General features: G+C 44.2%; 1 protein-coding gene across 5 annotated transcripts in view; it reads right to left on the minus strand.

Moving 5' to 3' along the window:
• YPEL2 (yippee like 2) overlaps positions 1 to 16,788 on the minus strand; it is a 64,605-nt gene that overhangs the window by 35,894 nt on the left and 11,923 nt on the right. For all 5 annotated transcript variants that reach the window (XM_042917182.1, XM_042917186.1, XM_042917183.1 and 2 more), the window contains one exon: positions 2,552 to 2,865. In XM_042917182.1, the coding sequence (XP_042773116.1) occupies positions 2,552 to 2,668 (117 nt within the window). In that variant the 5' untranslated portion in view covers positions 2,669 to 2,865. The remainder of the gene's footprint in view (positions 1 to 2,551; positions 2,866 to 16,788) is intronic.

Genomic DNA, 16,788 nt, shown 5'->3' on the forward strand with positions numbered 1-16,788 from the left:
GCCCATTTTCCAAGGAGGGGGTTGGGGCAGTGATCTTTCCGTTAAGTGGACCTGCATAAGAATCTATAGATTATTTAATGCTGGGGGTGGCTGCGGAATGAAATAAAGGAATCTTTGTGCCGTGCCAGCCACAGTTCCCTCACCCTCTCCCCACAGCCAGGCATTTAACCCAACTTTTTAAATCATCAAGCTCTAATGCACCCCATCTGTGCACCGGTTGTGGCCAGTGAAACTGAAGCCTGTGCTGACTTTGGCCTGGACTTGTGAATGAGCCTTTCTGCCCCAGAAGGGGCAGGAAGGAGGATATGAGGCCAACAAAGACATTTTTTGCTCATCACTGGTCTTCTCCTAAGGCTCAGGATCCACCCATCTGTTTATCTGCTCATTTACTGAGCTCTTGCCATGGGTCAGGTTCTAACCCAGAGACACCAAACTAGTAGATATGGTCCCAGATGAAGGAGAATGTATAAAAGTTCCTGGGAGAGAGGAAAGAGGTGAGGAAGAAGGGATGCTGTTGGCTGAGGCACAGAGGACTGAAATACCCCCATCTGCATATTCAGGGATGTTGCTTAGTTCCAAGTGGTTGGAAAATAAAGCAACGAACTGGCAAGAAATCAAACTCAAAAGGCCAGATTGTCCAAGGCCCTGAATACCAGGCTCCAAACATCAGTGTGGAAGGCCACTACCATCTCCACACGTTCCTTTCTGTACATCTCACAAGACCCAGCTCAAATACCACCCCTTCCAGAAATCCTTCTTGAACACACTCAAAGTAATTGCTCTCTCTCCTTTAAGCCTCCAATTTGCATTCTTGGACAGCCTGTATGAGTCTCAACTTCTCCATCCATAAAATGATTACTATAGCCTACCTTAAAGTCTTCTTATGAGGGTTAAGTGAGATAACATTTACAAAGTGTCAAGTCGCAGTTTTTAATACACAGAAGGTGCTAAAATACATTTTATTGTTACCTCAATTTCTTATGATACATAGCACTTTCTCGTGGTATTAAAAGGATGTCTTGACTTCCATTTTTCCCTGGAGATTTCCAGAAACAGGACAGCTCACATTTTCCCTCCAAGCTTGTAGGCCCCCTTCCAAAGCCAAGAGGACTGATCCTCTCTTTCCTCACTGACACAGCCTCCCCACATCCAAAATTCCAGACTTGAGGGGTTCCCAAAAGATTCAAGCTGAATCTGAGACAAGACGAGTCTATTGACAGAGAAGGGAGCTACAGGCTGGCTGGAACATAAATGGCATAAAGGAAAGTAATTAGCAGAAACCTAGAGAAGTAAAAGCGGGCCAGAGGTCAAGACTCTGAGGGCTCCAGGATTCAAACTCTGTAGTAACCCTAGATCTTGGAATAGGCCTAGAAGGAGGACTTCCATTCTTAGTCCTGATTTGAGAAGCCCCACAACCACACATGGTTGTTCAAACAGACTCCTTCACTTCCTGTCAAATTAGCCAGCTGGACAGGACTGTTCTAGAACTACTGACCCTTCATCTCCCAGCCTTCTCTCTGGCTGGGCTATCGAGCCAGAGTCAGGGAAAAGTGATGCCACCTTTTCTAGAAGTTCTTGTAAACAGATCAAGAGCACTTTTTTTTTTTTTTTAATTTAGTCTGGGTATGATTACAGGTTGGCTTGTTTTTTTATTTAATGGCATAAAGTCCCGGTTCTGAGGAAGGATGGTTTTTAGAGGGAAAAGGTCCCCATGATCTTTATCCTTTTTGTGCAGCCTGGTAAAACCCATTTCTCCTCTCATGGGAATTTAGGGCCAGGAGGGAGGTAGCTACCCTGAGAATGTTGCCTGAAGGAGCCAGTTCCTGGATTGAACAACTGGGATGTTTATTGATTTATTAATAATCTCCTTGCCGCAACTTTAGGAAGCAGTTGCTAATGCTTTTCCAGGAAAATAAGGTTCCATTATTTCTTCTAATTTTGATCAAGTGTCACACCATATTATCTCATGTAGAAGCCCTAAAGATCCCCACAGGACAAGGTCAGCTCTTTACCAAGCCACTTTTGGTCCTCCCCAAAGGACACCCGTTTTAGTAACTCAGTCATCTTGTAACCTTCCCAGGGGGCTTAGCAGGCAATATCCTTTCTCATGTCAGCTAAGAAGTGAGATATCCTCTGAGATATCCTGCCCCTACCAACTTTCTTAGAGCTCACTTTCCAGGCATGCAGCCCTCTACACGGCATTCACCTGCCAACTTGAGTTAAGCCAGCCTAGCGAAAGGCTCCAATCACTCTTCAGCCCCTCTCCCCTCTGGCCTGTGAGCCACCAACTTCCCCAGCCACCAACAGGGATGACATTTAATTTCCAAAATTACATTCTAAACTAGTACACTCTCCCTCCAACTCAGAGTTATTTCTCAGTTGAGTGAGACAGCCAGGAAGGGAACCTGTAAAAACAAAAAACAAAACAAAACAAAAAACCCCACAAATATCCCAGGCTCTTTGGGAGAGTTTATAAACCTGTGCAACCTTATGAGCCAGAAATGCCCCCCACACCCGGGGTGGGCAAGCAAGGCCTGCAGGGAACATGTACCTTGGAAATGAGTTCATCATGATTGGCCAAGTGGGCTCTGCAGTGAATGCAGCTGTAGGTCCGGTGGCAGGAAGGCAAATATGCCTGGAAAGTCTTGGATCTTGTCATCTTCACCATTGGCGCCGTGGAGCGTGGAGTGAACTCTGGAGTGGCCCACGAGGCACTCCCACAGGATGGGTCGCACGGGAAACACCGGAAGACACAGGTAAAGGCCGTGGTTTAGCAGGGGGTGGGTGTGGGGCACGCTCCACACACTGGTGATGTCTTCAGAGGAAGGACCCTCAAGCAGAGGTCTAGGGCTGGTTCTCAGCAGCCTGCAGTGCCAAGATAAGGGGAATATCATTAACTGATGGAACAGGGCTTCGTGCAAAGCAAGTAGAGTCCAACTGCCACCCAAGAGAGAGGGCAACATTTATAGGAAAAAATGACCCCTTCTCTGTCTCTTGTCATCATTGCCAAGATGCCCAATGAATGAGAAAGAAACTACTGGAGATCCCAGTGTCGCTGCTTTTCTAGAGTTGGAGGTTCAGTATCAACTCAGGGTACTCAACAGCCACCCCACCTACCCTCCACCAACATTCAGAAATGGGCATGATCACCATTCTTAGGGGACCCTATAAGAGGCCAGGCTTAAGGATGCGCCACCTGTAGCCCCAGGGAGAAGACTCCTAAGGGCCTCCTCTTCTGAGCCAACCAAGATATATGGCTAAAGGAAAAGGCAAAGTTCAGCCTCTACAAAGTCACTACATCAACAGTCACAGATTTATGTCTCATCCATTTCCAGATACCTGGAGTCTTCCAACACTTGAAACCACTACCAGCAGAAACCACCATGCTCCATCCCACCCTTTGCTTTATGGATCAAGCATGGGATACAAAGGATCAAGTTCCCAACCAGCAGGGTCCCTTATGGTTAGCAAGCTCTTTTGCCATACCTTGCCCAGAAATAGATGCTTAGTACTTTGTTTGTTTGTTTGTTTGAAAAGCAAGCAAGGAAATGAATGAAACAAATGGCATAATCAGACTCCTGCATCTAAAATTCACAATGACAGTGAATTTTACCAGAATCTCTCCTCAACCCTCAAAGTTCCCATTAGTCATCCCACAGTGCCAAACATCTCTTCCGCCATTGCCTCAGCAATTTTATTCTACTAGGAACCAAGGACACTGAGAAAGTGGGTGGCTTCCAGGCTATGTCCAAGTAAAGGTCTGAGGGCAAAACCTCAATACATACCCTGCTTCTCTGGCTCCCCCACCTAAAGCTTCTGAACCTGCCTATTCCTTGGGCTTCACTAACAGGGGTGGTGTTCCCACTTGCCTACCTCCCAGGAGAGCCACAGTGTTAATTAATGCCTGCATCATGCTTTGAAGATAAAATTATTTAGAGAGCCGGGGGAGGAAGACAAATAAAATCAGATCTTCTGGGTTGTGTCTGGGATCCATCTGGATGTTTAGAGAACGTTGCAAATCATAGTCCTCTTTTTCCCCTAAACCTCACTAACCAAATCTTCCAAAGGGATGCTGCCCTCCTCCCTGATATCTTTCCCACCACAGCAGTCACTGAGAGCCACTATACCCTCACTATACCTCTAGGACTCTGTATATCTTCCTGAATGGCCAACAGCATGGGCCAGCATTAGGCTGAAGGACAACAGTGGCTCCACATTCAGGATGACCAATTACACATGAGGTGTCCAACTATTGAAGGGATTCAGACTTACAGGGGCCCAGGTATAGTGTTTTCCCTGCTTGGTCTCCCCACCACTATTTTTAAAGATGTGAAATCAGGGTAAACTGAACAGTACAGAAATACCTGGAAGAATTTGGAAGTGAGAATTAGTTTCCCTAGCTTTACCTCAGAGTTAGGCCTGGCCATAAGAGGAGATGAGGAAGGAAGATACATGACCCCTTGGACCCAGAGCCCCTCCTTCTCACCATGGACATCTTTTGATAGCAGGTAAGGTGAGTCTGGTCAAAACAAAAACCCATGGTAGACCAATGGTGTTGGGTGTTGAGGTGTTACAGGGTGGTAGAAAGAGACAAGTACCCTGCCTAGGTTTCCTGAAATACCCTTGAACTTTCCAATATCTCTGTTTCACTCGCAGGAAGGGCAGTTATCTCCAGGAAAGAAAGGGGTGGTAGGTCAGGGTAGAAAATAGGAAAGGCAAGCAGGGAAATGAGCTCAAGGCTTGCCCCAGGCCAGCTTCTGAAGTCCACAGCCTTAGCTGCCCAGTGGGGAGCACTAGGAGCGTGGGTCCCATCAGTCTTATACAAACACTGAAGGAAGAAAAGGAAACAACGAGCCCTGGCTGCCAGTCTGGGTTTATAGAGCAGCCACAGAGTCTGTTTTCTTATACATGCAGACAGCTTCTAAATTATGCATTTCCCCAGAGTAGAATTATTTCTTCTCTCACTTCTCTTCTGTAGGAAACGAGAGGGGAAGGAAAAAAAAAAAAGTTTGTACACAGGGGTTTCTGGTTATGCTCAGCTTCAAATCTGAATTCCAAAACTTGTTCAAAGCTCCTTCTGAGGAATAACCATTTATAGTCTGTACTCAATGTGAACATGTCACATACAAACACATACCCATGCACACACATTCACTGCATACCATAGTTCTGAACTTAAAAAGACAAAAGAAAAATTGACCCCATAAGCAATATCTCAGGCTGCTTGGTACTAGAGAAACCCTGGGGAGCCTAAACAGCAGGCATGAGACTTTGCTGTTCATTCTGCTCCTCTCCCTCTTTTCATAGGAATTCACAGGCATCTAAAGGAAAAGCAAGGAAAGAAAAAGTGGCTTGCTGAAATATGCATCTTGTCCAAGCACTACAGGGCAAGCTGGAAGTAATGAGAGGGGGTAAGTAGAAAGCAAGCTGAAGCAGAATCAAGAGAGGGTCCTTGTGTTTAAAAAGAGAAACAGTAGGCTGTCACAGAAAAAAAAAAAAAAAAAAGGATGACAGCTAGGTCCAAAAAGTAATCATCTATTACTGTCTTCTTCCCTCTTAAGTGAAAATTTTAAAAGCTGTGTCTTTGAGTCAATTCTTAGGAAGGAAGGTAAAATAGATGGATTTTTTTTTTCTTTAAGGGAAGAAACTAGGGTATGAGGCTGCAGAACTCACCACATTTTGATTGTTGGACTTTGGTACCTGTAATGGGGCCATAAGCTCCATGGGGCTTCACGAGTCCAACTCGTTGAACATACTGGAGTCCAAACTGATTTCCAACAATAATCAAATGAGCTCGATATTTAAAAGCCTCAGGGCACATGTACAAATTAAACACCATTTTAAGTGAAGCAATAATCCATCACAATGGAAATTAAAGGAAGATTTGCTACCAGCCCCAGCTGGCTCCTGCTGATCAGCATGGAAAGAAAAGATGTGAACTATTATGATTAAAAACAAAGACCCCAGATACTGCACTTTGAGAGCCAAATGCACAGAGAGCACACAGCAAACCTGGCTGTCCCACCTGACAGGCCTTTTCCCAGGAGCCACAACCGCGGCTGGAACTCAGAAGAAAAATTTCTGAATGTCCCCAGGATGGAGAGGCAGAAGGGACAAATTCTCCAGGGAAGCCATGAAAGAACTCGATGAATGAGGTGGGAGACAAGGGACCACACAAACTGAGAAGGTGGAACTCACTAGGGGAAGTAACACCTCCAGCCACAGGACAGCACCAGTCTGTTGTTTTTGTGGGGTACTTTGGTGGAGGGTAGGCAAAGACTGCCTGGAAAAGAAGTGGGCTGTGGAATCACAAACCATTCCTTCTCCTCTCTAGCTCAATGACCTTTAGCAATTTATTCAACCACTGGACCCTCAGCTTCCCCAACTCAAATACCAACATACACAGGGTCATGAGCAGCAAATGACATGTCAGAACACAGTGTTGGCATACAATTATACCAAATTATAGCTATTATTTTTAGTGGTCAATTAGAAAAAGATGCTGCTACAAAGAAAGAAAGAAAGAAAGAAAGAAAGAAAGAAAGAAAGAAAGAAAGAAAGAAAGAAAAAAGAGGCTTGAGGATTATATCGCCACTTCCATTAGGACCCTCTCACTTGTCCTTGGGCAGCACAGGAGATGGCACTTTTGGGGTGACATTTCTCCAAACCTAGACTTTTCAAGGCAACAAGGAGGTGATGGATGACACTGGAGGAGCCATAGAAGTGCTTCCCTAATTGCTACTGAGGTCCTTCGAAGAGGTGGGTTCTTCAGTGGCCATGCTCCTACACGCCCTAAAGGACTGCCAAGAACACATCTCTGATTTATACAGCCCTAGCAGGCCCCTGAGCCTCTTTTCCCTCTCAAATCCATCCTCTGTATTGCAGCCATTGTTACCTATTTAAAAAGCAGATTTGACCGTTTTGTCACTCCCAAGGCCTTCAGAAAGGCAATAGAGGGGGTGCCTGGATGGCTCAGTTGGTTAAGCATCCAGTGTCTAACTTTGGCTCAGGTCATGATCTCATGGTTCGTGCATTTGTGGGTTCAAGCCCCACATTGGGCACTCTGCTGTCAGTGCAGAACCTGCTTCATACCTTCTGTCCCTCTCTCTCTCTTTCTGCCCCTCCCCTGCTCACACTCTCAAAAATAAACATTTTATAAAAATTTTTAAAAGTTAAAAAAAAAAAAAGAAAGAAAAAGAAAAGCAACACAGAGCAGTAGTTAAGATGGGTTCTAGAACCATACTCAGGGTTTTTAAATCTGTTTTAACCTTTACAGGCTGTGTGACCTTGGGGAAATTTACTTAACCTCTCTGAACCATGCTACCATCCTCATTAGAAAACAGGAATAATAATATCAGCTTCATAAGACTCTGTGAAGATTAACTAATACTCAGCTTGTGCACCTGTAAGTACACAATAAATTCCTAGTGTGTACTACCACTGATAACCATCTACCATTGACACCCACAAACTGCTTCAGATTCATCTCTACCACACCTCATACTCTATACTCCCATTTTTTAAACTAACATTTAAGGGTCTACCATGTGTCAGGGACTCTCCTAAGTGCTCAGATTTGGCTATCAAACTCTTAGTTCCCTCTAATACACCATACTTGCATTTCACCCTTCCACAGTTTTGTTGATGCCATTCCCTCAGCCTGACACATTCTTCCCACCTCTTGTTACTAGGCCCTTTAACTTGTCCATTAAGATTCAGCTAAGGGGCTCCTGGGTGGCTTAGTCAGTTGAGCATCCAACTCTTGATTTTGACTCAGATTGTGATCCCAGGGTCTTGGGATTGAGCCCTGTGTTGGGGTTCCCACTGGGTGTGGAGCCTGCTTGGGATTCTCTCTCTCTCTCTCTCTCTCTCTCTCTCTCTCCCTCCCTCCCTCTCTGCACCCTCCCTCCCCTGCTCATGCTCTTAAAAAAAAAAAAAAAAAAAGACTCCACTCAAGTGCCACCCCCAACATGGGGCTTATTGGTTCTTTCCTCTGTGCTCACCTCCGTCTTAAGGAACCAAAATTATCCTTTTCTACCTCTGTATCCTCCATCAGAGGTAAGTTCCAAGGACAAGGACCACATTTTTGTGCTCCCTGGACTCAGCAGCAGAGAGCACAGAGTAGCAGCCATTATTTTTTTTTAATTTTTTTTTAATGTTTTTTATTTATTTTTGAGACAGAGAGAGACAGAGCATGAACGGGGGAGGGGCAGAGAGAGAGGGAGACACAGAATCGGAAGCAGGCTCCAGGCTCTGAGCCATCAGCCCAGAGCCCGACGCGGGGCTCGAACCCAGAGACCGCGAGATCGTGACCTGAGCCGAAGTCGGACGCTTAACCGACTGAGCCACCCAGGCGCCCCAGCAGCCATTATTGAACTGAACTCCCTCCGCTTCCCATTGGACTGCTGACTAGACCAGTCCACCCCTGTGTGGATAGCAGACATGATTGAGGTCCCTCCTTTCCCCCTCAAAGTAATGAGGTAGGAGGCAAAGATACTCTGGGTCCCCAGGGCCCATGAAATACTACTCTCCTCTGACAGCCCCCACTTAGATCCTGTGCTGAGATGCTCAGAACTATGGTCCTTGGCTACAGAAGATGTTCTAAGTCCTGGGCATTAATCAAAGGCCTGTCATTGGCATCCAACTCCATTCTTTGCCTTTGTGGGGGCTAGGTTAAATTACACATATATTGAGAGAGAAACCCTTAATAGAGGTGGCAGTGGAAAAGGACCAGGTGAGCCATTTCTGGAACTGGGAGGGAGGAAAAAGAGATAATGGCTGTGGAAGGCCTCTATCCCAGGAGGAAGGTCCTGAACCCAGACCCGGGAGTAGAGAGACCCAGTTTTCCTGGATCATCAAATAAGAGAAGTAGCTGGTGGTGTTAGTCCACTGGTGAGGGATTACAGGATCTAGAGGGCAACAGACTTGGTTGGGTCTAGTCTCGGGTTTTCTCACCAGCTGCATCACCACTGGGCAAGTTGCCTGAAAGGGAAGAACAACAGCGCCTACCTTGTGGAGGAGACAAAAGAATCAAATGAGATATTGCAAGTGAAGCATTCAAGCATAGCACCTGGATGAGTTAGCATTCGATAACCCTAATTAGCTGTAATCATCCTTACCAGCAAGGGAGAAAAAGCACGGGAACTGTTTCTATTCACAAGACCCAAATGGGCAGTGTTCCTATCTCCCACATTGACTCAAAGTGGTTACAGGGTTAGGGCCTAAATTAATCCACTTAAAGGTACACTGCTTTAAGTAGATTTTTGTGGCTTAGCTGGGGATCTAACATTATTGCTATATCATTCCAAACAGACCATTCTATCACTTAGTGCTGTGGAAAAGTTACCTCTGTAGCCCACCCTGATTCAACTAACCCCACAATGGGGCCACTAGTGAAAACTTTACTGAAATACCCCTATTACAACTACCATGGAGCTGATGAGCAAGGCACACAGGAAAATCAATGTCATCATTCCTAGTTACCCACTGTGTAGAACTGGACCCAGGCAGCACTTCAAATTCATTCAGATGATAATAAAAGCCAGCTTGGATCTTCAAGGAACCATTCTTTATTTCTTTTTTTTCTTTCTTTCTTTCTTTCCTTTTTTTTGGAATTTGAAAGTTTACTTTTTTATTTTGGGAGAGAGAGAGAGCAGGGGAGAGGTGGGGAGAGACACAGAAGAGAGAGGGAGGGAGAGAATCCCAAGCAGGCTCCACACTGCCAGTGCAGAGTCCAAAGTGGGGCTGAATCTCACAAACCAGTAGATCATGACGTGAGCTGAAATCAAGAGTCAGACGCTTAACGGACTGAGTCACCCAGGCACCCAGAACCACTCTCATAAACAAAGTTAACCATTCATCTCTACCCTGGACATAGGGCTGAGGCTTGATTTCACAAGGATTATCTGTCCTTGTAATCCTACATGATCTCTAGGATTCCTTTGTCTCTTAAAGTCCTGATTCCATATTGTAATGATGTCTCTGCCAGATGAATCCTGCCCCAGAGCACAGAATCCATCCACCATCCTTTATTCTGCTAAGACCTTGATTTCAGCGAGGTCACAGAACATACCAGTCGTGCAGAGCCCACTCAGAAATGGCTGTTGGATGGTGTCTTTGCAACATCTGTTAGCGAAGCATTGTATTACCACAAGGCCCTTAGTTCAGCACTCTATCTACCTGGGGAGGTCGCCACATGAGGCTTACATCTGTTAGAACATCTGCATAGGAAAAAGGTAGTTCCCCTTGAACATCCTGAAACTTGCATGTAATTCACTAGACACTAGATAGAGGTAGCTGTTACTAGCTATGAAGAGATCAGATATTACTTGTTTCTACAATTCAGATAATAATATAAAAAGCCCAAACAATCTGTCTGAAGATTCATTACCAAGGACACTTGGCTAATGTTCATCAATGGCTTCCTTCTTTTTCTTACACAACTCACATCTCCAAAAAGGATTAAAGGTAACTTACAAAAGCATATACTTTTAACATAGATTAAGAAATTACTGGGGCACCTGGGTGGCTCAGTGGGTTAAGCGTCTGACCTCAGCTCAGGTCATGATCTCATGGTTCGCAAGTTCAAGCCCCACATTGGGCTCTGTGCTGATAGCTCAGAGCCTGGAGCCTGCTTCGGATTCTGTGTCTCCCTCTCTCTCTGCTCCTCCCTGGCTCGTGCTCCGTCTCTGTCTCTCAAAACTAAATAAACATTAAAAATTTTTTTTTAAATTAAAAAAAAATTAGGGTAGGAGGAATATAAGAACACAAGGAGAGTTAAGACAGAGAAATGCATGCTGTTAACGTTGCTAAATATTTACTAAATTTCAATTGCAAATTTGGCTTTGAGCTCCCGAGTAAGCAAGGCAGAAGAAAAATATCAGTACTTATAAGGTTGACATTTCCTACAAAATAAAAGCATTTTGGTTGTTCAGGCTATTTTCTGAGAGCTTTCTCCTGTGGGTTGTAGAGATGATGAGCAGTGAACACAGTGGACAAGATCCTCAGCATACAGCAATAGTTCCCACCATGAAGCTCTTGCAAGACTATTTCTTAGAGGTCCCTCCATGAAAATGCACAGCAAAACAAACACCAAAGGGCAATTCAGTAAAAGGGATTCTACATGGGGGTCAAATCAGGGCAGCCCAAGAGCATGGCTTTCTGATGGTCTGGCTGGATCCAGTGATGTAGACTCTCCAGAGGAATGGAAGAGTTACAGAGCTTTCTGGCAAAGATCCATGAATATCATTTATCACAACCAGGCTTTTGAGTAACAAAAACATGGGCAGCGCCTCCAACATGCCAAGTCCAAACACTAATATTTTTTAATGCTAACACTATTTGGCCTTGGTGTTGCATTCAGTTAGTTCTCTTGTGGGCTACTTTTTCCTTAAACTCTCCCCTTATGGCCTATCATGCCTCTCCTGGCTCTTCTCTCTCACTGAGCCTCAATCTCCCTGGCTGCTCTTCTTCCTTCCTCCTCCTCCTTGGAGGTGCTTCTACCATGTCCCTGACTGCTTGCTCCCCATAGACATTCTCATCCATATCCAAGTCTTCTAAACCTCTGCCTTCTGGTCATGAAGCCTGGGTCCCTTTCTATAGGATGCCTCTAACTTGTTCTAGGAAGACACTTCAAATTAAATGCATCCAAAGCCAGCACCATCTTTCCCCTTCTCCTGGCTCCTACCACCTTTACCCTAATTCTGCTCCCTTCTCCTGAAGGCCCATATACCGAAGCAGGAAAGACCCTTTATTCTCTCTTGCTTCTATGTCATACTCTATCAGTCCCCTAGACAATTGGCTCTGGCTCTGCAAACCAGCCTCCCATAGCCATCTTCACAGCTACAGCCAGCAGCACTGTGTGAGCCCTACCCTCTCTCACCCTGAACTCACGTGACAGCATCCTAAACTGGTCTCCCTGACTCAGCTCTTACCTCTCCAGCCCATTCTAGAATTCTATTTATACAACACAATCTGATCACATCTCTCTCATGTTTCAAAACCTCTAGTGGTTTCCTAGCAGCCTATAGGATGAGGTCCAACCCCTCAGGTGGCACCAAGAAACTGGGCTGATTCCCCTTATCTTCACCATCACCTTCCCACCTCCTCCAAACCTGTTTCCCCAGAAGACTAAGCTTGTGCACTACCTTTTCCCAAGTTGTTTTAGACTCCTGAAAAGCCTTAACCTGTATTCGATGTCTGGAAGATGCCTACTCATCCCTTAATACCCAGATAAGACCCTAAGCATTGGTGGTGGCCCCCTTTTCCCAGCATGCAAAAGACTTGTCTCCTGAATGGTACTCTATCACACTGTGTGTCTTCCAGACTGGGAACTTCCTACAGTCACAAGCCCAGTCTTTACTGTCCCTTGGTTTCCCTAGGACTCCTACTCTCAGGCACATCAGAGAGTCTTTTATTCTTTTTTCCAGAGGGACTTGATAGATGGTAATTAACTGAGTAAAATGAGTGACCATCAGTGAAACTGTGCTGCCCTGTAAAGCTGATATTTTTAATCTTATTTAAAACACTATCCAGTGCATTTAAAATATCTAATTCTGGCCATTACATGGGACTCAAATACCATTAATGCTCCACAAAGTTAAAAAGCCAGCAAACTCTTGTGACATCAACCCACATGGACTGGCAGATGGCACATGATACTCAGTCCCATGGAGCCATATCTCCAATGCAACACACAACAAGACAGACCCTCTGATGGTTTTACCCAGCTTCTGTCTGATGGCAGAAGTGTTCCCCATTCTGCCTCCCCTGGCCATTCACACCATCTGTGCACCACCCTGGGTAGCTTCCCAAGGGACCCTCCCCACACTGGCATTGACTTCTGACCCCTGGAGAAACCCTCAGACTTCCAACCCAGGAAGTTATTTCTCCCAGAGTGGTCCCCACAAAAGCCCCAGGGCAGTCTGAGTCTGAGAAAAATTAAGCATCAGATTTGGTTCAGGCCAGCAAGGAAAGCGGTCCCTCCACCCTGCCTCTAGTCCATGCACAAAAGAGGGCCACATCTGCCCTTTTCCTTCAGCTCCCAGAGATTGCCACCCTCAGCATCAGTCCTTCATTTGGTATTTGGCCATGCTCAGAGAAGATAATCCTGGTTAAAACAAAACCAATACATTTTTCTCATGATCTGGGATCCAGAGAGGGATCATGTCCATTGCTTTGCCCCCATGACAGGGCTACACTTGAACTACAATGTAAAACAGTTATTTAGAAGATCTATCAAGAAAACATTTTGGAAAGTAGGATAAGAGATGTGGCCCATCTTTAAAAGTTACTTCGCCAGGGAACCCTCCCCCTTGTCTCCACCAACCCCTACTACACAGATTCCTCCTCCCAGCACTCTTCACAGCTACAGTTGTACTTTTACTGAGGTGATTATTTGATTTTCATCTGTAGCTCACACTCTCAAAGATCAAATATTATTTACTGAATAAATGAATGTCTTTGGATCCCAGGCACTGTATGACCTTGATTTCTCTTTAACTGCTACTCCCCAGGGCACAGCTGGGGCCCCAATTAGTTACAAACCATCCATCTCAAATCTGCCAATACAATTCTGTTGTTCAGCTCTCAGCATGCCTTTGGCTTCCTCACTTTAATCTCCCAATTCAAATAAATCCAAAACTCTAGACTCTGACATCTGTGGCTGGGCTCCCCGCCTTTCCACAATTGGAATTTGGAAATTGAACTTCAAACTCAAGAGAAAAAAAAAGGGCAGAAGCATTTTCAAAAAGATGCCTGTGTGTCTAAAGTCCCAACCATCACCAGCTCGAAGATGGATGTATTTTGTCCTAGGAATTATTAAACTGTCATCTCATATTGCCATCTATTGAAGAAGAAAAGAGACAGTAGGGTGGGAGAGAGAAACTGATTCTAGCGCAAATTTCTGGATCTCTCCTGTTATGGGACTGGCAGATAGGTTTTAGTAAGAATTACAGCTTCTTTTCCTTTCAGGTCTAGCCTATCAAGGGGCACCATGCACGTTGCCAGTGCAGTTTTTTCATATAATTTAAGAAACATCCTCCACAAAGCTAGTTGTTTATGGATCAGTCTTCCCACTAGATTGTGAGCCATTCCTGGCCAAAGAGCACATCTGGTTAATCATCCTTCATACCCAGCCCAAAGCCTGGCTTGCTGGAAGAGCTCAGAAAGGTTGGTTGAAAATGTGGGAAGTGAGGGGAGGAGGTAAGGATAAGTCATCTGAGGCCATGCACAACTATCAGTAAGACTCCAGGACTCTATAGTTTATTAATTTCCTATTTTGAGCCTATGATGGGCCAAGTACTTGATATGCATTATCTCAATTAATCCTAACAACCCAGGGAGGCAGGCATTATTATGATTACCCTTGTTTAAAAGATGAGGAAAAAGCTCAAGAAGTTAAACAATTTGCCCAAGGTCACTCTACTAGAAAGTACCAGAACCTTGGCACAAAAACAGATACTCAGATCAATGGAACAGAATAGAGAACCCAGAAATGGACCCACAAATGTATGGCCAACTAATCTTTGATAAAGCAGGAAAGAATTATCCAATGGAATACAGATAGTCTCTTCAGCAAGTGGTGCTGGGAAAACTGGACAGTGACATGCAGGAAAATGAAGCTGGACCACTTCCTTACACCATACACAAAAATAAACTCAAAATGGATGAAAGACCTAAATATAAGACAGGAAGCCATCAAAATCCTCGAGGAGAAAGCAGGCAAAAACCTCTCTGCCCTCAGCCTCAGCAACTTCTTATTTAACACGTCTCCGGAGGCAAGGGAAACTAAAGCAAAAATGAACTACTGGGACCTCATCAGAATAAAAAGCTTCTGCACAGTGAAGGAAACAATCATCAAAACTAAAAGGCAACAGAAGGAATGGAAAAAGATATTTGCAAACGACATATCATTTAAAGGGTTAGTATACAAAATCTATAAAGAACTTATCAAACTCAACACCCAAAAAACAAATATTCAGTGAAGAAATGGGCAAAAGACATGAATAGACACTCCTCCAAAGAAGACATCCAGATAGCCAACCAACACATGAAAAAATGCTCCACATCACTCATCATCAGGGAAATACAAATCAAAACCACAATGAGATACCATCTCGCACCTATCAGAATGGCTAACATTAACCACTCAGGCAACAACAGATGTTGGAGAGGATGCAGAGAGAGGATTCCTTTTGCACTGCTGGTGGGAATGAAAACTGGTACAGCCACTCTGGAAAACAGTATGGAGGTTCCTCAAAAAATTAAAAATAGAACTACCCTACGACCCAGCAATTGCACTACTAGGTATTCATCCAAGGGATATAGGTATGCTGTTTCAAAGGGACACATGCACCCCCATGTTTATAGCAGCACTATCAGCAATAGCCAAAGTATGGAAAGAGCCCAAATGTCCATTGATGGATGAATGGATAAAGAAAATGTGGTGTATATATATACAATGGAGTATTACTCAGCAATCAAAAAGAATGAAATATTCCCATTTGTAACTATGTGGATGGAACTAGAGGGTATTATGCTAAGCAAAATTAGAGAAAGACAAATATCATATGACTTCACTCATATGAGGACTTGAAGATACAAAAGAGATGAACATAAGGGAAGAGAAGCAAAAATAATATAAAAACAGGGAGGGGGGACAAAACATAAGAGGCTCTTAAATACAGAGAACAAACAGAGGGTTACTGGAGGGGTTGTGGGAGAGGGGATGGGCTAAATTGGTAAGGGGCAGTAAGGAATCTACTCTTGAAATCATTGTTGCGCTATATGCTAACTAACCTGGATGTAAATTTTAAAAATAAATTAAATAAATAAATAAATATTAAATAAATAAATAAATAAATAGTACCAGAACCAAGATTTGAATCCTGGGACAACCCCCACCCAAGGATGTTTTAATCCTGACAAGTCAGAGAAGAGTCCAAAGATGGGTATCCTTGGCCCTTGAGCTCATTAGAGCCACAAGCAGAACATCTTCCAGAGGGAGAGTCTAAATCAACTAGTTATAATGCAAACAAAAATGTCAAGTTCTCTTAAAACATCTTCAGACTCTCAGGGTTGGTTCACTGCTTCAACTTTTAATTACAGAAATACAAGAAAACAAATGAGGGAAGGGAATAACCTCAACCAGAAGATAGGACAACAGATCAGACACAATAGCTAGTTTTCAGCTCATGGATTTTTAGCTTTAACGCTGCAGTTATATAGGGATACTTTTTTCCTCAAATCCTAAGGAAACAAAGAATCATGTAAGTCAAAATAACCGAAAGCCCCATTTAATTTGCATTTATACATAATACATATGTTTATACCTTTAATACAGCAAATACTGAAAGAGAATTCATTTCTACCTATGGTCCACTTGGTGGTGGATCAACTTAGGGAGGGACCCCCCCACACACAAAGGACCAAAGTGGTAAAAGAAGAGATAAACAGGAGGCAAATATAATGGAGGACACACACAGGAGCCATACGAACAAAAGAAAAGGAAGTGGTAAAAATACAGTAAGGGAAAGGAGGCTAAAGGTCATAGATGCTTAGTAGTTGGTTTCTGCTAGGGATATCTACTACCTCCGTGATTTCCAGACCTCAGAAATGTGTGTGGGGCTGGGCTCCATTACAAAAATGGGAAATTGAGGGGAGGGGGAGGGTTATAATTTGCTTGCTTTTATTAGATTCCCTATCCTGAAAATTCTGATTTTGTAGGCCTTTGGTTGGCCTAGAAATCCTTATGGCACCCAGGTTTGAGACTCTCTAGGGATAGTCCCA

Source organism: Panthera leo, chromosome E1 (genome assembly GCF_018350215.1).
Source record: "Panthera leo isolate Ple1 chromosome E1, P.leo_Ple1_pat1.1, whole genome shotgun sequence".
Classification (NCBI taxonomy): domain Eukaryota; kingdom Metazoa; phylum Chordata; class Mammalia; order Carnivora; family Felidae; genus Panthera; species Panthera leo.